At 50.3% G+C, this 21,738-nt stretch overlaps 1 protein-coding gene across 2 annotated transcripts; it reads right to left on the bottom strand.

The window, feature by feature from the left end:
• Nucleotides 1-7,017: 7,017 nt before the first annotated feature.
• On the bottom strand, nt 7,018-21,738 carry KIF2C (kinesin family member 2C). 2 transcript variants are annotated; one of them, XM_075321104.1, is made up of 22 exons: nt 21,421-21,738; nt 19,639-19,733; nt 18,629-18,736; nt 17,917-17,962; nt 15,595-15,633; nt 14,443-14,556; nt 14,179-14,286; nt 14,004-14,104; nt 13,684-13,779; nt 13,255-13,309; nt 13,010-13,172; nt 12,850-12,940; nt 12,601-12,664; nt 12,042-12,133; nt 11,812-11,954; nt 10,923-11,127; nt 10,655-10,765; nt 10,381-10,448; nt 9,722-9,827; nt 9,378-9,491; nt 8,710-8,833; nt 7,018-7,412 (listed from the first exon to the last, which is right to left on the bottom strand). In XM_075321104.1, exons 1-22 carry the CDS (start codon nt 21,479-21,481, stop codon nt 7,327-7,329), a joined length of 2,190 nt encoding a protein of 729 aa, XP_075177219.1. In that variant the 5' UTR covers nt 21,482-21,738; the 3' UTR covers nt 7,018-7,326. The 2 variants fall into 2 exon arrangements, with proteins under 2 accessions (XP_075177219.1, XP_075177218.1); XM_075321103.1 differs by lacking the exon at nt 15,595-15,633 and having other exon boundaries at nt 7,019-7,412; nt 21,421-21,737.

Genomic DNA, 21,738 nt, shown 5'->3' with positions numbered 1-21,738 from the left:
GAGCGGTATGATGGCTGGACATTCCCATCTTGTCTGTACTTGCGTATAATTGTTTGAACAGATGAACGAGGCACCTTTAAGTATCTGTAAATTGAACCCAAGGATGAACCAGACTTATGCAAGTCCACAATTCTCCTCCTGAGATTTTGGCTGATTTTTTTGTGACTTTCTCTTGATGTTACACAAAGAAGCCGTGTGTTTCAGGTGTGCGTTAAAATACATCCACAGGTGTGTGTCTAATTAACTCATATGTTGCCAAGAAACCTATCAGAAACTTCCAAAGACATGACATCATATGGGCTTTCCCATGTTGTTTAAAGGCACAGTACTCCTAGTGTATGGAAACTTTGGACTTTGCAGAAAGTAATAACAATGCCTGAAAAACACTCACATTCTGATTTCGTGTCAGATCGTGAAAAAATCCTGCAGATGTGTCTTTATAGAGAGCGGATGGAAACTTCTGGTTTCAACTGTACAGGCTGGAGCAGAAGGCAGCCAAAGACCAGCAAAGCCAGAGTGCTGTAATAATACATTATAAAACCAAAAGGGCATACAGAAGAGGGAGAAGTACAATAATCATGAACAATACTAGGTACGACAGGCACAGGAGGAGAGAGGACCCTGCCCACGAGGGCTCACAGTCTACAGGAGATGGGTGAGCATATAGTAGGTGAGGACAGAGCTGGTTGTGCAGTGGTGTACTGGTCTGAGGTACTGCAGGTTGTAGGCTTGTCAGAAGAGAGGTCTTCAGGTTCCTTTTGAAGGTTTCCACAGTAGGCGAGAGTCTGATGTGTTGGGGTAGAGAATGCCAGAGAATGGGAGACGCACGGGAGAAATCTTGCATGAGATTGTGGGAAGAGGAGATCTTGTGAGGATCTGAGGTTACATGCAGGAAAATACCAGGAGACCATGTCACAGATGTATGGAGGAGACAGGTTGTGGATGGCTTTGTATGTCATGGTTAGGGTTTTGAACTAGATTTGTTGGGCAATGGTAAATCAGTGAAGGGATTGGCAGAGAGGAGAGGCCGGGGAGGGTGAGATGGATTAGTCGGGCAACAGTTTAGGATAGATTGGAGGAGTGTGAAAATATTTGAAAGAAGGCCACAGAGTAGGGGGCTGCACTAGTTGATGTGAGAGATTAGGGTATACACTAAAGCAGGGGTCTCGAATACGCGGCCCCCGGGCTGCATGTGGCCCGCCAGTCTGATTTATGCGGCCCGCAGACACACAGTGCAGAACACTTGATATTTGCCCTCCACTGCCTCCAGTCATTTAGCGGTTGCCAGCCGCACTTCCGCATTGGAGACGCCGCCAAGGAGAAGCAATCAAAGGCAGCGTTCAATCAGATGTCAGGGCGAACCAATCGACGGCGGTGTTCAACTCGAGATCAGCAGCGCGACCCGAGCAGCGCTGACGTCAGCTGCTTTGCCGGCGGGTGCAGCGGAAGGAACAAGAGCATAGGGCACGTTAGAACGTTTGTGGTGTGTGTGTGTGCGTGTCTGATGATGATGATGATGATGAGTGTGTGGATGATGGGTGTGGGTGTGTGTGTGATGATGGCTGTGTGTGTTTGTGTTGATGATGATGATGGCTGTGTGTGTGTGGCTGATGATGATGTGTGTGTGTGTGTGTGTGTGGATGATGATGTGTGTGTGTGTGGCTGATGATGATGGCTGTGTGTGTGTGTGGATGATGATGGCTGTGTGTGGATGGTGATGATGGCTGTATGTGTGTGTGGATGATGATAATTGTGTGTGTGGATGATGATGACGATGGCTGTGTGTGTGTGTGTGTGTGGATGATGGCTGTATGTCTGTGGATGATGATGATGGCTGTGTGTGGATGATGATGATGGCTGTGTGTTGATTGTGATGATGGCTGTATGTATGTCTGGATGATGATGGCTGTGTGTGTTGATGGTGATGATGGCTGTGTGTTGATGGTGATGATGGTTGTGTGTGTTGATTGTGTGTGTGTGTGTGTGTGGATGATGATGGCTGTGTGTGTGGATGATGGCTGTGTGTGTGTGGATGATAACTGTGTTGATGATGGCTGTGTGTTGATGATGATGATGATAGCAGTGGTGGCTGTGTGTGACTGATTATGGTGGCTGTGTGCGACTGATGATGATGGCTGTGTGCGACTGATGATGATGGCTGTGTGCGCGTGTGTGTGTGTGTAATGATGATGGACATGTGCGCTTGTATGATGATTGTGGCTGTGTGTGTGTGTGTGTGTGTGTGTGTGTGTGTGTGTGTGTGTGTGTGTGTGTGTGTGTGTGTGTGTGTATATGAGGATGATAAAAATGATTTTGATGATGGTGACTGGAAGACCGGAAAATGTTACTTTCGGTCTCAGCCTTCTTGTCGGTCTGGACAGACGCTCATCTGTTCAGAGCGATGAAGCTGAGCTGATATTGACTTTGGACTAAGTCAGCGGGAAGCTTTTTTTTGTTTCTAAAAAAGATGGAGTCCCTAAATGTGTTTAATTTCTAATAAAAATATTTCTCTGTGTTGTGATTTTTTTTTTTATTGTTTACCAGAAATTCATGGTGGTCACATCTAATTTGACATAACCCCATGAATTTCAGGTTTACGACCTGCTGAGAATACAAAGCTGGTATTAACCCCATTATTACCCAGCGTGCCACTGCCACAAGGGATGCTGGAAGAGCCAGGTAAAGCACCTGGAAATCGCGCTGTGATGAATGCGCCATTTCCATGGGCGGTTGTGGGCTGCGATTTTCAGTGTGGGGAGCCCAAAATGCTTGGGCCTTACCACGCTGAGAATCCCAGCCCTCAGCTGTCTGGTTTTACCTGGCTGGTGATCAAAATATGTCGGAAGCCCACACTTTTTTTTCTTTTAATTAAAAAAAAACAAATTGAGCTTCCCTGTATTTTCATTGCCAGGTAAGGTAAAGCCAGGCAGCTGCGGGTGGCAGCCCGTAGCTGTCAGCTTTATCTGAGCATCAAAAATACTGCGGAGCGCTGTCATTTTTTTAATGTATTCCTTTTTACACTGCTATGTGTGACAGACCCAACAGCCAATCACGGATGCCGTGACAGAGAATGAGTGTGTGTTTGGCTGTTGGAATAACCTGGAATCTGCTTATACATTTTGATGCTGATGCCAAATCACAGATGCCCACTCTGATAAATAATATTAAAAAAAAAATGTTTCGCTTCACGGTATTTTTGATTCTCAGCGCATACTAATGTACCGGTAGCATTGTTATAGTTAAAATAATTAACAATTATATTGTATTAAATTTGAAAGGAATGCAGCCCTCTGACCTAAATTTTTTTTATGTGCGGCCCACTTACTCTGACGAGTTTGAGACCCCTGCACTAAAGGGCGCTTTACACACTGACATCGCTAGCGATCTCGCTAGCGATGTAAAACGCCAGATCGCACATACGATTTGCCGAGATCGCATATGTGACCGGCGCTACAAAAATGACCCATGAGCGATCTCGGCAAATCTTATCTGCAATCTGGCGTGTCACACCACTAACGAGATACTAGCGATGTCGCAGCGTGTAAAGCACCCCTAATGGTTTTGCTGCTTCTTGGTTAAAATGTATAGATTCGGGAAATATTTTTGAGTTGTGGTTGGCTGGAGGTGAAGAGGGCTTGGATATGGGGCTTGAAGGAGAGAGAGCCAAGTCAAGAGTTAACTTGAGGAAGCGAGCTTGCAGGACTGGGGAAAGAAAGTAAGCAGCCATTGACTCTGATAGGTCAGGTGGGGTGGTTGACTGTAGAAGAATAACGAATTCTGTTTTGTCCGTGGTAAGTTTTAGAAAACGAGCAGAGAAAAAGGATGATATAGCAGACAGACATTGTGGGATTCTAGTTACTAGGAAGGTGATGTCAGGTCCAGAGAGGGAGATCTGTGTAGCAGCGTAGAGGGGATACTGAAAGCCGTGGAACTCTGAGCTGTCCCAGACCTAAAAAGGTGGAGATGGAGAACAGTAGGTGTCCAAGAAACCTGAACCTTGGGGGGACAGACAGATAACGGGCGAGATGAGGAGGTGGTGCGAGGTTGAAAGTCCAGTTTGTTATGTACGAAAAGATGCAAGATAGAGCCAAGTCTGTGATTGCCAGAGATCAGAGAAGTTGTAGTAGAAGGGAATGGTCCACTGTGTCAAAGTCAGAACAGGTCCAGGGAGGACGACAGCGAGGAGAAACGACAGTAGCGGCGCTTGGCTTTAGCAGTTAGTAGGTCATTGGTGACTTTAGTTAGGGAAGTTTCAGTGGAATGATGGGGTTGGAAGCCAGATTCTAACTGGTCAGAGGGAGGAGGAGAGGTATGTGGACAGTTCAAGATGGACATGCTGTTCTAGTAGTTTAGAGGCCTAGGGGAGAATGATATGGGGCGATCGCTAGACACAGAGGAAGCGTCAAGGGAGGACTTTGAGGATTGGTGTGATGGAGGCATGTTTAAAGCATTAATGGAATACACCAGTTGTTTGTGATAGGTTGAATAGATGGGTTAGGGTCAGAACCAGGACTGCAGAGAGGTTTGCGATTAGGTGGCACAGGAGCAGGTCAAGTGGACAGGTGGCGAGATGTGATCTGGAGAGAAGAGATCTGTTCTATCATGGTGGAGAAGCTGGATTTGGAGGAAGAAGGCTGGGTAGTGAGGAGGGGCTGTGGAGATTGTGGGCCAATGCTCTCTGCCTCTTTCTTCAAGCAGAAGATTAATCAAAGTTTTCTGCTGAGATGAGAGGGAGGTGGTGCCTGGGGGACAGGAGAGAGTTGAAAGTGTTGAATAGCTGTTTAGGGTTGTGAGACAGGGAGGATGAGTGATAAGTAAGTTTGTTTTGTAGCAGTGAGTACAGACTAAAGCTGGGATCACACTAAACGACGTCGCTGTTACGTCACCAAAATGGTGACGTAGCAGCGACCTTGTAAGTCGCTGTTCTGATCGCTGCTTAGCTGTCAAACACAGCAGACGCAGCAGCGATCATAACGACACGCGTCGCTGTGCTGCAACATGTGCAGAGAGCAGGGAGCCGCGCACACTGCTTAGCGCTGGCTCCCTGCTCTCCTAGCTACAGTACACATCGGGTTAATTACACGATGTGTACTGCAGCTACATGTGCAGAGAGCAGGAGCTGGCGCTGGCAGCGTGAGAGCGGCGGAGGCTGGTAACGAAGGTAAATATCGGGTAACCACCTTGGTTACCCGATGTTTACCTTGGTTACAGCTTACCGCAGCTGCCAGCTCCTGCTCGCTTCATTTCGTCGCTCTCTCACTGTCACACAGCGATCTGTGCGTCACAGCGGGAGAGCGACGACCAAAAAAAATGAAGCTGGACATTCAGCAACGAGCTGCGACCTCACAGCAGGGGCCAGCTCGTTGCTGGATGTCACACACAGCGACGTCGCTGCAACGTCACAGAAAATGGTGACGTAGCAGCGACGTCGTGTGTGACACCACCTTAAATTGGTGAGGGACTGTATGTGATTAAGTGATTAGTGGAATGGGATTTCTTCCATCTATGCTCAGCAATCCTGGAAGCCTGTCTCCGTTCTTTAGTCAGGCTGGTGTTTAGGGTTGTCTGTTGGATGTGCTTGTTTACGTGTGCATGGGGCGGGGGGGGGGGGGGGGGGTAACAGATTTGAGAGCTGCAGAAGTTGAGGTGTTCAATAAAGTGGCAGCAGCAGCAGCATCTGCATCATCTCAGAAAGCAATATCTGCAAGAGGGATAAGGGACAGAGTGAATGTAAATCAAAGGGTGTGAAAGTATGTGGGGGAGGGGTGTGTACTAGGAGGAGAAAAGAAAATTTAAGTGGTCAGACAGGGGGAGAGGTGAGTGAGGTTGGATAGGGAACAGAGGCAAGTGAAGATTAAGCCCAGTGTGTGGCCATCTTTGTGAGTAGCTGCAGAAGACAATTGAGCAAGGCCGAAGGATGAAGAGAGGGTTAAAAGTTTGGCGACAGATGAGTGGGAAGTGTCAATGGAGATATTGAAATCACCCATGATTGTAGGGATGTCAGGAGAAAGGAAATGTAGTGGCCAGGTGGTGAAGTGGTCAAGAAAGGTGGTGGCAGACTCAAAATTAGTGATTGATCGTGGTTGGAGGGTTAGAAGTGACTGATGTGGTGAGCAGGGCCAGGATTTGGAGAGAGATCTACAGAAATAAGGAGGTAGAGAGTGTTAATAGGTGGGAGCAGGAGAGGCTATGAGGTTGTCTCCAGACACATGACCGAGTAATGTGGAGGAACAGATCTGGAGGAGAGATGGGTGGGGAGGATGGAGGTAACATAGGCCCAATATATATTGGTAGAAGTGCATTCAGGAGGATTACAGAGGGGAGGGCCAGTGCTCATCCTGATTACTTACATCAGAGCTGAGCCCAGATGTAGGATAGCATAGGCGGAGTATATAATACAGGCTGGAGCAGGAGGCCGGCAGCCACACTCAATGCACCATGTCATCGCCGACAGATCTCACATCCATCATGTTGTCTGTACCCAGGAACCCAAGGACTGTGCTCAGAGCCACAAGAGCACAACTTTCTGGCAGCAGCTGATGTTTGATTATTTACCACAAAGCAGCTTCTCAGGCTGCAAATTCCTTATTTTTTGCCAGCTAATGTGAGAGCAGTGTAATATAGTGGCAGAGATCCCAATTCCAGTAATGTGTCACTGCCCTGTTTAGTGTAGTTTTGATCCTGCTGATTAATTGTTGATTTTATCGTTACAGGACTACTTTGCATGCTGCAGGTAGTCCAGCATATTCATGACCTCTGTATAACAGATCTGCAGCAGAGGAGACGGCAGACAGCTCGATAAGTGACATAGCTGGAATCTATACCTCCCACTGACTGAGTGGCGCCCCGCGTGAGCCGAGGGCCTCCCACCGACTGAGCGGCGCCCCGCTTGTATAAACGCTCAGATGCTCCGTCACGTCTCCAGCTCTTTACAAGGCAGACTGTCAGATAAAAGGGACGGTCACATTTCTGCCAGAAGACATGACAGCATTAATATTCAAGGCTATTTATTGTTCAATATCAGTAAAATATTCTGGGGTCACCAGTCATCTGTTCAAATAAACTTAACTGTACATTAACAAAGTCCAGAAACAAAACAATCAAACCACGAGCCCCCACGGCCAGACCTGCCCCCCCCCCCCCCAATGGTGAGGCATCTGCAGATCCTGAACCCGGGAGCGCTCCACGTCTGGATGCGGCGGACCCCGCCATCGTCTGACAGTGGGAATAGCGGTGTAGAGCGATCTGCAGGGTCTTTGCACTCAGCAGAAACATTAAAATAAGACGCACATTACAATACAGGCGGTGCAAGTGAGGCGGCGGCATTTATTTATTGGCTTTCCTCTTCTTACAGATCTGCTTGCTGGCCTGTTCTTCCATCTGCATTGCCATACGCAGCGACGAAACGTTTTCTGCAGGAGACAAAAGTGCAGGAGTGTGAACATGTGCTAAGAATGACAATCGCCGGTCCACGGCGCGACCATGGACTTCTCCAAACAGGTCAGGTTACAGAAGCTCCAGATTTACATCCCAAAGGGAAGCAAAAGAAAAGCCGCTAAACTTAAATGCTGTTTACAGGTGCGGCACATTATTTTCTATTCATATTGCCATTCACATCCCAGGTGGCTCTCTCATGGAAACCAACAACTCAGTCCCCACTTATCAGAAATGTGAGCGACCGCTCAGTCTGAAGTGTTTGAAGACCCCAGGGCGTCCACACGGCACAAACCAGAAAAAGTGTCTGTCGCTTTAAATGTGAATGGAGAATAGTTTGTCTTGGAACTCTGGGTAACCAGGGGTTAATGAAAACCATTTAGAAAATCCATGCGTTCATTTGTGTTTTACTGGGAAACTTCCAATTGAAATTATTCTTTTTTTACAGGGGTGGTCTCCATGTCAGAGGCCCCCGCTAGCTTGTGAGCCCCAATGCTGCATCCATGGCAGCTTTGTCACTGCAGTATCAGTAGCGCAGGGGGATAGAAGCTGCCAGAATATAATCCAGGGACCCTGCTGCATTGTAGCCAGTCTGATTTGTGCATGGCGCAGAATAAATGAGACACAGAAGATATACAGGATTGTGGGAAAAGATGCAGCATAACCCGTGTTTTATTCATGGAGATCCCAGTTTGCACCAATACGAGTCCAGTGGGCGGTCCCATTAGTGATTCACAGCCATCTCTGCATACATTGTTACATCAGCCAAACTGTCAACCACTGAGCAACAGAGGCTTTACTGACACCTACAGAAGTGTGAATCTGCTCAGCTCAGATGCAATGTGTAAGCTGGTAATGCACACAGCGCAGGCACAGTATGCATCTGCACTATAGAGCGGCTGTAAATCCAGCCTGCAGTGTAAAGAATAGGCGGTTTTTATTCTGGCTCTTTTAGCTGTGGACAAGGTCATGTAGACACATTCATGGTGCGGCTTTTGCACTTATTTATCCACTCATCCAATATATTACATTTATCTGCCAGACATTGCCAACGTTGTATTGTCTAGATGGAGTAACCATTACCACCAAAAATAAAACCTCCATTCTTTACCCTGCAGGCTGCAATGGGGGTGTGGAGACTAGAGCAAACCAGATACTCTATGACCTCATCTATTCTTTTAGGATTATATATTTCAACCAAAAGATTAAAAGGACCGTTACTAACAGAACCCTCCCTCAGTCATGGGGCTGTGCAGACCGGCAGATGCCACTTACCACTTAGGGCAATGAAGCCCTTAGTCCCTTCTTGGAGGTGATATTCTAGTTGCGACACGAAGCTCTCCATGTCATAGTCTGGCTGCTCCGTCATCTCCAGCAGTTTAGCCCATTCCAGTCCTTTCTGCAATAAGAATCAGCTAATTAGCATGGATGTGAGGTGCCGAGGACGGACCCCTCTGTGCTGCACGTCCGCACTGGGGAGAAGCCCGTATACTAATGCTATAGGGCAGCAGCCTCAGCTCTTGGCCCAAGGGTAGAGGCCCCATCCTGCTCAATGGTACGACATGAACACAGTAAGTTTTGGAGCAGCGAGGGGGCACGGTCAAGGGACCCTGACAAGAATGCCTTGCTCAATGTGTAAGACCCCATTAAAGCCACAGCAGGAAGGTAGTATCCTCTGGAGGATGATCATGAGGCTGCTGCCATCACAACTGTGCTGGGACCTACAGCCAGTGCAATGCACCAGAATGGAACCGCGCTCCGACTGGAGGCCTATGCAGAGTAAGGGGAATGAGAAGAATACACAATAGGAAGCAGCAGAGTGGCCTTCATTTGTAGCATTAGTGCATGTGACAGGTTGTGCCTTCATCCATCAGTAAGTGATGCCTGCCGGTGCAGAGATAGAAACACCCCTTTAATTCTCAGGACAGCAGCGGTGGACGTACCAGCACCATGTCTCGCAGATCCTCCACCGTCTTCTCTTCCAGTTCCCCGATACGGCTCATCGCTGCCTGGAAACTGTTCATGTCGGATGAAAGCTCCTCGTCCTTCAACGACAGCTAAGAAAGAGGGAGAAGGTAATCACCAAAGAGCAGAACTACCCAATGTGCAGAGAGCCAGCCATATCCAGCACATGTGCCATTCAGGACCCTTGGAAAGCTGGGTAACAACATGAAAATATATTTACAGTTTTTTTTGAATATGCATAAGGGCATGTCATCACTAAGCAGTGTTAAAACAAAAAAAAAAAAAAAATATACAACCCCGCTCAGTGTCTGGCGTCACTCACGTCATCCTGGCTCTCCGATTCCTCGGATTGAGACTCGACGTCGTTCTCTGTTTCCATCTGCTGATTATCTGCGTCGTCTGCGCTGTGGGGGCTCAGCTCCTTTACTCTGGATAGGAAAGGAGTCTGTGATTAATTCAGTGGTGCAGGAATGCTGGGGCCTGTGGTGAGGGGCGCAGAGTGGGGCACACGTACTGCTAAATTATAAATTATACACGGTGGCTCAGTGGTTAGCACTGCAGCCTTGCAGCGCTGGGGTCCTGGGTTCGAATCCCACCAAGGACAACATCTGCAAAGAGTTTGTATGTTCTCCCCGTGTTTGCGTGGGTTTCCTCCAGGTACTCCGGTTTCCTCCCACACTCCAAAGACATACAGATAGGGAATTTAGATTGTGAGCCCCAATGGGGACAGCGTTCCTGATGAATGTGAAGCTCTGCGGAATATGTTAGCGCTATATAAAAATAAAGATTTCTTTTTTATTATGCACCATTTGCAGCTGCCACTAGGGGGCGCTCCCTGCAGGACAGTGTACTGCAGATCGCAGCAGTACTCGTTCACTGCAAGGATCAGAGCTGGAAGGTCTCGGAGGCTCCAGGTAGATTGTGTAAGGTCTACGTCATCTGCACATATGGATATCGGATGATCCACCACTGGGCGCCTACCTGTCAGCATATCGTAGCGTGTTCAGAGAGTACTCGCAAGAGTTGAATCCAGGAGAAAGCATCGCAATCTGCAAAGAAAAGAAATATGGGGGTCGTTAGAAATTATAGCAAATCTCTGGGTGAATATAAATCTGAAATTTGCCTCACAGATTGATAAAAAAAAGGCAGAGATCCTGAAAAAGCGACAATTTTGCCAGTGCAGCCCAGTCTGCGGGACGTGTAATACCCGCAGGGAGCTCTGATGGGCGCAGTGCCACAGACCGGCGCATCTTACCATGCAGGTCCGAGAATTCTCCCCAATAAAGGAATCTCGCAGGATCTGGGTGAGTTTACTCTCTCTGAATGGGGTGTGCGCTTTATTCTGTCCCAATGCTCGGATACATTCCTGCAAAAAAAAAAAAAAAAAGGAAGTGACAAGTCATGGAGAAGGGCAGTACCCAGAGCAGAAGACCTCAGACCAGTCAGCGCAGAAAGGAGGGCAACGGCCCTTTAAATCCATAGTACAGCATTGAACATTGGCTTTTTGTTTTGCACCCCAGTACCTTCAGTGCCAGTAAGCTGCGGTTGATCTCCGCTCCTTCCATGCGGGTGATGCGGTCGGCACTGGCTGTATCGGCTCCTCGCTCGTTCCCGGCTAGATCCACCAGAGAGAACTTGCCGTGCAGCCGTCCCCCCCTCCGCAGGATGATCTGTAAGCAGGCGTGGGAGCGCGACGAGCTGCTGTTTGCAAATGTCTGACCCGACGTTCTGTGACATAAGCAACAATATAGTCATGATCCAGCACTGATACGGTGCCTCTAATGTCAGGGAATCGCACTGCGAGCAGTTCTGTAATATTACGACAAGTCTGAAGTCAACACTGCAAGTGCTGTAATCTGCCGACGGGACAGTCACAGGATGGGACCTGGGCTGCAAGTGCTGTAATCTGCCGTCGGGACAGTCACAGGACGGGACCTGGGCTGCGAAAGCTGTAATCTGCCGACGGGACAGTCACAGGACGGGACCTGGGCTGCGAAAGCTGTAATCTGCCGTCGGGACAGTCACAGGACGGGACCTGGGCTGCAAGTGCTGTAATCTGCCGTCGGGACAGTCACAGGACGGGACCTGGGCTGCGAAAGCTGTAATCTGCCGACGGGACAGTCACAGGACGGGACCTGGGCTGCAAGTGCTGTAATCTGCCGTCGGGACAGTCACAGGACGGGACCTGGGCTGCAAGTGCTGTAATCTGCCGTCGGGACAGTCACAGGACGGGACCTGGGCTGCAAGTGCTGTAATCTGCCGTCGGGACAGTCACAGGACGGGACCTGGGCTGTGAGTGCTTTAATCTGCCGACTGTCCCCACTGCCCGGGACCATCACAGTCCAGAACAGTCACGGCCCAGGACCTGGGGATAAACATTAGATCAATATGTCACTCCAGGAGACACCTCACCTGCAGGCACTGCCAACTTCTATCATTTTGAAGACATCCTCTGCGCAGGAGACCTCCTTCTCCACCAGCCCCACCACCTGCACCTCCTGCTTTGCATCTTCCAGGACCCGAAGTTTGGCTTTTTTATTTAGAAGATCAAACACCTGAAGTAAAGAAACCTCAAGTCACCTGCAGAAAAGATCCAAAGCAACAGTAGACCAGGACACGACAAGACCCCTCCGACAGCCCACCTTTCCATTGTAGATCTCAAAGAAGGTCACAAACACCTCCAGGTCCATATTTTCGTACCGCGGCTGAGAGAGGAGAAGGAAGACGTCTTGAGCTGTGGAGACACACAGAATGAGGCTCAAGATGCAGCTGACACTGGACTACAATACCCAGAATGCCCCTCACCGAATACCAAATTCAAGAATGAGAATCATTAAATTCAAGAAAAAGCCGAGGAGAAAAAAGCCGAAGAGGGCCTCACCCGATGATAAAGGACAATAAGGTGCAGGGAACTGCTCGGCTGGTGATGCCGTGTATCACAAGGATTAACCCCAACATCTGCACAGCTGATGGAGATCCAGAGGCAGCGTCCAACATACAAGTAGACAATGCGGTTTTATAGCTACACGTTTCAAAAAAAAAAAAAAGCTTTTTGAATGTGGTTACTTTCTGCAGACTGAAACGTGTTAATAAAACCACTTCAAGTTACTGTGTATCGTTAAGTATGCTCATGGACCTCCATCTGCAGCGCACACAGCCCCCACCACACCTGACCCAGGATTGTTAAATCCACACACTTACATGCAAACGCATAGACGCCATTGGTGACATTCTGGCTTTTACCCAAGAAGTCGCCTCCCATCGTCTACAGAGAGATTAAGGAACAAGTCAACATAAGTTATATTTCTCCTCTTCCTCAAGCAGATCCGATTGCCTGGAGACAGGCATAGTCCTCTGCAGTGGAGACCTGGTGTGCGCCTCTCACCATCCGCATCAATGTCCACAGCCAGCCCCATACAAGGGTTATCCTCGGGGGGAGTCGCTACTTACATGCGTTTTACCGCTTCCAGTTTGGCCGTAAGCAAAACAAGTGGCTTTCCCTCCTTCGAATATGGACTGGACCAGAGGTCGTGCTGTGAACCTGGAGGGGACAGACATGTGACTTCCCGTGTCGCACAGGGAGCGGGCCGACCGCACGGCGCCATCTTACCTGTACAGAATGTCATTAGCTGCACTCTCGTCAAATGTGTAGTCAAAGCGGAAGGCCTGGTTCTCCAAGTACTTGGTCAGATCCACCTTCAGCTTCGGCTCGTGGACCAGGACCACACTCTTACTGGGGACAGAAATGATATCGATCTCCTTCTTACCCAGTTCTGGGGAGGTACAAGAGGGAAGATGAGTGCCCAATATCAGCCCAACGTCCCACCACGTCCAGAAACACTAAAGAACGCACACCTTGTTTGTTCAGAGGCCGCTTCCTGACGCACACACAGATACGGTGATCCTCTGCCTGAAAGACGAAGAGAACGCGATTATAGCGGGAATGAGAACGGCTGTGGGAGTGTTCACACAGGACAGACGCCGCAACGAAAGGTGTATATGCAGAACGGCAGCGGGGAGTGTCCCCACAGGACAGACACCGCAATGAAAGGTGTGAATGCACCTGTGAAAGCATGTGAAAATACCGCAACGAAAGATAACCGCCGCAACAAAGCTGGAGCACGTACATGTACTAGAGTGGCAGCACTACTGGTTCTCAGTACTGGAGCGTTATAAGAGGAGCTGATATCAGTCACGTAAGGGTGTCAGCAGATGTGTGATATACAGTAGTTGCTCCCGGGGCAGAGACTTCTAGCAATCATCGGTAGCGCCGCTCGCTCTTACCTGGTCGTTCATGCTGAGTCTCTGACAATCTAGAGTTGCTCTGAATTCTTTGATCATTTTTCCGAATTCCCAGTTTGGGACACTGGTGTCATAATCCTGCGCACAAGAATAGCAGTGACATGAGAGGAGCGCAACGTTCACTGTCTGAACGGTCCTGTATACACGCTGCTTTCACCCAATGGGAATGGAGACTTTTCCTGTCTATATGACCACTGAGATGAGCAGCACTGGCAATGTCAGACATGGGGAGAAACCCTCACCGCTCACAATCTACCGTTAACAGCCGGCATATAGCGGCACCGTCCCTGCAGACACCGCACCTGCGCTCGCTTGCTCCGCAGCTCCGTGTTTTGTGCTCGCTGCTCCTCTCGTTTACTTTTCATTTTTTCCATTTCCTTTACTATATTGGATTTTCTTCTACCTGAAAAGAAATTAAATAAGATTTAGCAATTTCTCAGCAGATTCGCCCCTCGTCTTCAGACTCCAGACCGTCACCTTGATTGTTCTTCGCATTAGAACAGGTGGAGTCGTCGGCGCCCTCAGTCACTCGCGGTAGAAGCCGGTCACAGACGCTGCTCACTTTGGTGGATCGAGTTCTTACACCTGGGACAAAAAGAGCTGGACTTTACCCTGAGTTGAGAGCTTTTCATGGTGGGTAGGTCGCACGCCGGCGCAGCAGGACGGGGCGCACACCACAGAATATCCTGAGAACTTTACTGCCATGACGCTAACTAGACAAAACCAGACTTGTGCGCTCACCAGGATTGAAGTTTGGCTGCTTGGCGGGCTGCGGCGTGGCCTCCAACTCCATCTCCTGATTGGCTAGAAGAGTTTCAGGGATGGCGGCCATCTTGATGGAGCGGCCTCGCAGAGCTGAAATACGACGGGCAATTAAGACAGTGTACACAGAGGCCATGACACCAGCAAGAAAGAATGGCGGTGCAGTCAACACCGGATTAGAGAGACTTTGCTGCGCAAGGGGACAGTTCAGTGGTTACAAGTTTTAGAAAAGTGTTAAAGCCCCAAACAGCGAGAAGACACCAAGGTTGATAACGTGTTCAGTGATTTTATGATTACAGGCGGTGGGGAACAAAGCAAAATGTACTGACCCAGAGTGACAGTAATCAGTCCCAACCCAGGACACATCTCATCTTTCCCAAGATTCCCTCCCCCTGAAGAGCTTGTGCTGCCCCCATCCGAGGACCCCCTCCCCCTGAAGAGCCTGTGCTGCCCCCATTCGAGCACCCTCTCCCCCAGAGAGCCTGTGCTGCCCCCTCCCCCCTGAAGAGCCTGTGCTGCCCCCATTCGAGCTCCCCCTCCCCCTGAAGAGCCTGTGCTGCCCCCATTCGAGCTCCCCCACCCCCGGAGAGCCTGTGCTGCCCCCGTCAGAGGACCCCCTCCCGAGGGCACATTATTGGGTCTCCTCAAGTGCAATATTAAAATACAGGGGTCTCTCCGTTCAGGCAGTGCATGCTGGGATGCCCTGACCTCTGGGTCAGTACAAGGCTGCACAGGATTATGGGCAACATTAAATCTACAAATATAACGGGAATCAAAAGTAAAAAAAAAAAAACAAACACAAAAGACCTGAAATAATCAAAAATATAATAATATAAAAAGTTCCAACACAGAGTCACGGAGCGGCCAGGGATTATCCAGAACCTGCCCTATAGGTGTCCTCGTGGTCAGACGTTCCCTGCCCCGTAGTGGGATCAGCCCTCATTGTCAGGCGTTCTTGGCCCCTCAGTGGGGTCAGTTACACAGGATCAGTACTTTGTATTTGGGCAGGAGGCAGAGACCTCAGAGGCTGCAGCTCAGGGGCGAGAGCAGAAAGTCGCCGCTATACGAGCACTAGAGGGTGGTTCTGGATACGCGGTGGCGGGTGTGAAGCGGCGGCGGTGACCCCGTTACCTGTCTGTGCTCCACTCTCCACAGAACTCTGTCCAGACACTTCAGGGATAAAGAAAGGTGTGATCAGCGTCATGAAATATTCACACCTCACCTGCCGCTCTCATGTGATTGTATAGGGGCGGGATGGCAGGGGATGGGCTGACGGCCAGGGCAGTAACCCTGGGAGGGAGAGAATATAGTGTGCCGTCTTCTGACAAGTAAAAGCCTGGTCGTCTGTCCCTGGGAAAGCTGGGTCACTAATACAGCCCACGCTGCCTCTGACCGACCAGCACCTGTTCAGTAATCAGATGGCTGGGTCACCATTCCCGCCCATCACCCAGCTTTCCCTGAATGGTGAACCATCACCCTCTGTATACCACAAGCCAGCCATTAACGTTGTGGGCAAGCGGGTGATGAACCCTCCAACTACCCGAATGGTGGACATATTACTCGTCACCCAGCTTTGCAGCTCCCAGAAAGGACGGTCATCCCAAATCCTTACACCTCATAACTGAAGATTAGCTGCACACCCTACAAGATTGCCACCTGGCAGCCATATTGGTTCATGGCACCCAGCTTTCTAACAGCCCTGAATGGCTGCTATATTTCAGCAGGACTTGTTCAGGTATTAGACACGTTTCGGCAGTTTTCTGAGTCTGGAAACGTTGGGCAACAACACCTGAGGGAGAGTCACTCTCAGCCATACTGCCAGTCACCCAGCTTTCCCAATAACCTGTACTAACACCTGAATAGAAGACCATGACTTCTTGGCGGCTCAGGATAATGGGGAAAGGGGGGGCATGCAGCTCCGGACACAGTCCCATTTCAGCCGGAAAACAGGAGAAAGAACATCAGGAATTCCCTGCTGAGAAGATGAAGTGAAGAAGAGTGGGAGGGGACGTGAGGAGAGAGGCGAAATATAATGGAGCCCGGAGGAGGGGCCACAACGAGCGAGACGAAATATAATGGAGCCCGGGGGAGGAGGGGCCACAACGAGCGAGACGAAATATAATGGAGCCCGGGGAGGAGGGGCCACAACGAGCGAGACGAAATATAATGGAGCCCGGGGGAGGAGGGGCCACAAGGAGAGTGCGACGAAATATAATGGAGCCCGGGGGAGGAGGGACCACAACGAGCGAGACGAAATATAATGGAGCCCGGTGGAGGAGGGGCCACAAGGAGAGTGCGACGAAATATAATGGAGCCCGGGGGAGGAGGGACCACAACGAGCGAGACGAAATATAATGGAGCCCGGTGGAGGAGGGGCCACAAGGAGAGTGCGACGAAATATAATGGAGCCCGGGGGAGGAGGGACCACAACGAGCGAGACGAAATATAATGGAGCCCGGTGGAGGAGGGGCCACAAGGAGAGTGCGACGAAATATAATGGAGCCCGGGGCGGAGGGGCTACAAGGAAAGTTGACATAACGGAGCCCGAGGGGCAGCTGCACAGAGGAGAGAGTTAACCAGAGGCGATCGTCCTGTATTTGGGAGGTCACATCAGATATTTGATATCCACTGAGCTGCCCCTGTATCTTTAATTTCAGGCTATTCTGTGTAATGGTCACTCGTGCATTAGATTTCGGCTTTCTCCCGCCCGTCGCTCTGCACTTTATCCTCAGCGGGGTATAGATGTTATTGATTGATTGGCTATTGTATATTGTTTACACCTTATGACCCTGTCAACCTGCAACACGGGGTGGGGGCTGGTCCTATATGGGGGGGGGGGGGGACATAATCAACAAATTATATTTATAACCCGGCCTCACGCGACACCCGATATGAGGGACGAAAAGATGCAAAAACCCTGCAGCCCCCACAACATTTCCCAGAGCACAGAGCAGCCTGACCCCGGGGGTCCCTGGCCTCACTAATCCCGACTGCAGGAGATGGGGCAGGGCTCATGTTTCATGTAAGGGGCTTTATGTTACTTTGCCGCTGTATCTGTACATGGAGATCAGGAAGCTGAGGCAGAGGGGCCGTGAGCTGGATTCTGCCCAGATATGGCGCCTCCCTAGTCACTGGTCGTATCCAGTACTGCAGCTTCGGTGAACACCAGGCAGACAGGACAGGCGGCTGCTCACTCTGGTACAACACCATAGTGCTGGCAGATCTGGGCACGAGATCTGGTTCCACAGGGGCGGGAGCCACAGATTTCAGCCCTGTGCAGGCGGATGGACTGCACTCCACAATCCGCCGCCACACCCGACCTGCCTGTCATTAGAGAATTCAGACTCCGCAGCTTTATAACCAATAGCCTTATCTTCATCCCTCCCAAAACCAGAGGACAAAGGGTAACCCCCCGATCGGAGTATCGGCCATCATCTGACCAGCAGCACTCACCTTCCTTGGGCGCAGGAATCCGAGATACTGTTTTTCTTTTTGAATTCTGTAATAAAAAAAAAAAAAAAAGAGGAAAATGACGCATTAGTGACAGCGACACTTCAGCAGTAATGACCGTCCTGTACAAAGCCCTGCTGCAGCCCCCTTTACCAACACATGTCAATGAAGGGGGGGGGGGGAATGAAGGGGGGGTGAGGAACACTGGCGCACAATGCTTGCACTCTGAGGGGGAATGGGAACACTAGCGCACCCCTTGCACGCCACATACATTGTGTGTGAGTATTAATGAATCTGCTCCATAATGTGTGTGAATAAGCCTCCATTATGGTGCAGCCAGAAACCCCGATATTGGTCTGACAATGTGGAAACTGCAATCCCCAATGAGAAATCTCCATGGGTTCTCTGATTAATAAATACATTTATCATATTTATATTTACATTATTTATATTTATTATTTTTATTAATCTTTATTTCTGTAGCGCCAACATATTCCGCAGCGCTTTACAATTCAGGAGGATCATATACAAACAAGTGACAATATTTAGAGGGAAAATGCCCAGAGGCAGCTGCGGGACTGGGGAGGCCCACGCCGACACCCGTCCACGCCCACCTGTCGCAGGATATGCTGCATACAGAAAACAAGATCACAATAGCTCAGGCCCCTGTGGCCCCCACAATGAACACAACTGACCCTCATCCCCCCCCCCTTACCTGGGAAGCCAGGCTCCTCTGCGGGGGCATATTCTCCTTCACACTGGGCATCTCGTACATTGCTTCCAGTAACTCTGGGTTCATGGTCCCCACATCTGCAAATGGGATCTAAGGAAAAAAAAAAAAAAAAAAAAAAAATTTAATCTATATTTTCCCCAATCATCCAGAGGAAAAAAAAAGGAGGGAAAAAAAAGCCACAAAATCTGAGATCTAGGACTCCCCAAAACAAAAAAGTCTGGAGTCACAGGGGTGGGGTGTTCAGAGGGGTGGGTCACCCATCCCTGGGTCAGGGTCTGTACCCGCAGGACTCGAGCGCAGCCACAGGTCTGGGGGCTAATCTTAGGACCCTCCAATCATCGCAGGACATTAGAGCAGCCGGTGTCCCGTTACCTCCAGTTATTTCAGGACACAGAATCCGCCCCGAGAAGGCTCCTGCACAGGTGGCTGACAACACCGAGTACAGCAATCACCAGGACGAGAGAGGATTACAGGAGAGTGCCCATTAATGACCACATATGTATTTTTACCACCCCCACCCCCATCTGTCCAGACGACATCTACAAGTATATTCCAGCTCCGCTCCACTACCACGGAGTCCAAGGGGACCTGCATGGTGCTGTTCACACTGTGGAACCGCCATCTTTTCTACAATAATGCTGCAGTTACTCCAGTTAACCTGGGAGGTCATAAACAGTCACAACTGATCAGGAACACGAGGTTTGAAAAAAGTTAGGAGGGTGCAGAGACTGAAGCACATGACCCCTTCACGGTCTCTCTTCTGCCGCAGGGGATGTGGTGCAGGAAGCCTTCACCATTATTAGGATTTCGGGGAGGGGGGGGGGGGAGGTCACAGGTCGTGTGCAGGGGTTTGATCTGCAGTAAACTCCATTCACCCTGGGACCTCTGGATACAATGAGACGTTCACTGCAGTAGCACGCACGCTCCCTGGGGACAGAGAGCGCTCAGTACAGACGGCTGCACCCCCATATGTTTGCCACCAGCACACGCACCTCCTTTGCTTTACCCGTGCTGCCTTCTTTCCATTCTACGTGCACAGACAGCCGCTCCGGGTCCACGGCCGTGATGTTTGCGCTGTGAACGGCCCCTAAAATACAGAAGAGACATCAGCGACAAAAGTAGAACCGGCGATCCCAGGAAACCCTCGTCCATGGCACACAGTGGACGGGCAGACAGGTCCCAGGACTGGCGACCAGGGGGGAACCGGCGACTTCTGCTGCCCGGGAAGACCCTCTAAAGAGTTCACATGGGTCCTCCCTTCGTGCAGCTGCAGGGGAGAGCCTCCCATAGATTTCTGAGGACTTATAACTCAGGGGTCACATGTCCAGTGTAGACACACACACCCACACCTATGTAAGATCACTGGAACGTCATAGGTGGATCCCGGACATGTGACCTCGGCCTGCACCTTTACAGGGTCTGCATTAGGCTGCTTTCACACATCCATTTTTTCCTGTACAGCAAAATCCGGCACTTTGCAGAAAAACCGCAACCGGGTTTTTTTTTGCCGCCGGTTGTGGTTTTTTTGCATAGACTTATTGTGCCGCATGGACTTGCGTTCGGTCCGTTTTTTGCCGCATACAGCAGATTTAGCCGATGCGGCGGCCGGATGGAACGTCACCTGGCACGTTTTTTTTGTCTGTTTGTCTGGCAAAAAAACCCCACATCGCATCCGGAGTTTTTCCACTGCGCATGCTCAGTGGCCTGCCGCAAGCGGCAAAAAACAGACGGGCCGCATGTCAAAAACTTATGCAAAGGATGCGGTATTGTTGCCGCCTCCGTTGCATAGGTTTTAGAGCCGGATTGGCTGGCTCTGCTAAAACCGGAGGAGGTGTGAAAGCAGCTTTACCCAATACTGGCCCAATTACCCAATACGGGCTGTGGCCCGTAACGTAGGGCCTCTCCTCTGGTGACCGACTACATATTCTGCACACAAAGACTTTGTGACCAGTGGACGGGGACGTTCTGTTAGTATCTGAAACAACCCGCCCCGGATATACACGGATTTCAGAGGCAGCCAGAGAACGGAGGTCCACAGTCTGCTCCTGAGGGTCATCCAAACCAATAATTGTAAGAACGATCAGTAATGCAAGAAGAAGATGAGCCGCCGCCATTACACCGGGAGGGGTAATAACAGCACCCCTGGCTCCAGTGTATGAATTAGGGCAAGAGCCGGGGGGGGGGGGGAATAAGAGGCCGCTGGTCACAGCAGGAGCCGGGGGTCACAGTACAGCATTTATTAGGGCATGAGCCAGGGTAAGAGGTCACAGTCAGGGGGTCTGCATATCATTTTTTAGGGCAGAATCAGGCTCAGCATCTCATGTATTAGGGCAGAGCCAGGGTTAGGGGGTCACAGTCCAGCATTTACTAGGGCAGGAGCCAGGGTCAGGGGGGGGGTCTCCGTATCATTTAACAGGGCAGAATCAGGGGTCAGTCTGTCAGGGGGAGGGTCACAGTTGAGGTCAGTATCATTTAGTAGGGCAGAGCCAGGGGTCACAGTCGGGTCGGGGGTCTCCATATATCATTTCGGGGTCACAGTCGGGGCCGCAGGTTTTCGTTTATTTTTGAAGCCCCCGCACACGGCGCCACCTGTCGGAATTCAAAGAATCAGCATGTTAGTGTGACGGGTGAATCAGCCAATCAGGAAGCAGAATCGCGGCAGTCTGCCAGCGGAAAGCCAATCAACGTATAGAACGCCAGTAACAGGGGAGGGAACACGGTTTGAATGTCCCCCGCCGGTTCGGGGAGCAGGGACGGTCCCGGGCACAACTCACCGTTACTTCGCATAATCTTAATAACCAGGCCGTTCACCAGTCTGCTAGACAACAGGTCCATGACGACTCACCGACCTTGCACAGCCAACAGAAAGAAAAGAGCGGAGACGATGCGCGGAGAGCTCCGTTTGCCGATGTGCTCCTCGCCTACCACCCGTCCCGGCCTCGCCCGGTAACAGCCGTCGCCTCTACTCAGAACCGTCACCCCCGGCTTACCCGCCGCCACTTTTAAACTAAACACGCCTCCTAACTACGTCACGACGCACGGCGTCTCGTGAAAGTAAAGACAGTTAAGCGCATGCGCAGAGTGGCGCTATT

This window comes from Anomaloglossus baeobatrachus, chromosome 8, assembly GCF_048569485.1.
Source record: "Anomaloglossus baeobatrachus isolate aAnoBae1 chromosome 8, aAnoBae1.hap1, whole genome shotgun sequence".
Taxonomy (NCBI): Eukaryota; Metazoa; Chordata; class Amphibia; order Anura; family Aromobatidae; genus Anomaloglossus; species Anomaloglossus baeobatrachus.
The sequence above is the reverse complement of the archived record's forward strand: the minus strand, read 5'-3'. Positions and strand labels throughout refer to the sequence as shown.

Excerpts from the sequence above, each read along its gene's own strand:
- KIF2C (XM_075321104.1), bottom strand. The coding sequence starts at position 21,481 with ATGGACCTGTTGTCTAGCAGACTGGTGAACGGCCTGGTTATTAAGATT. Across the intron at positions 13,173-13,254 it reads GCGGCCTCTGAACAAACAAG|AACTGGGTAAGAAGGAGATC; the intron begins GTGTGCGTTCTT and ends GTACCTCCCCAG. Across the intron at positions 10,766-10,922 it reads GCAGCTTACTGGCACTGAAG|GAATGTATCCGAGCATTGGG; the intron begins GTACTGGGGTGC and ends TTTTTTTTGCAG.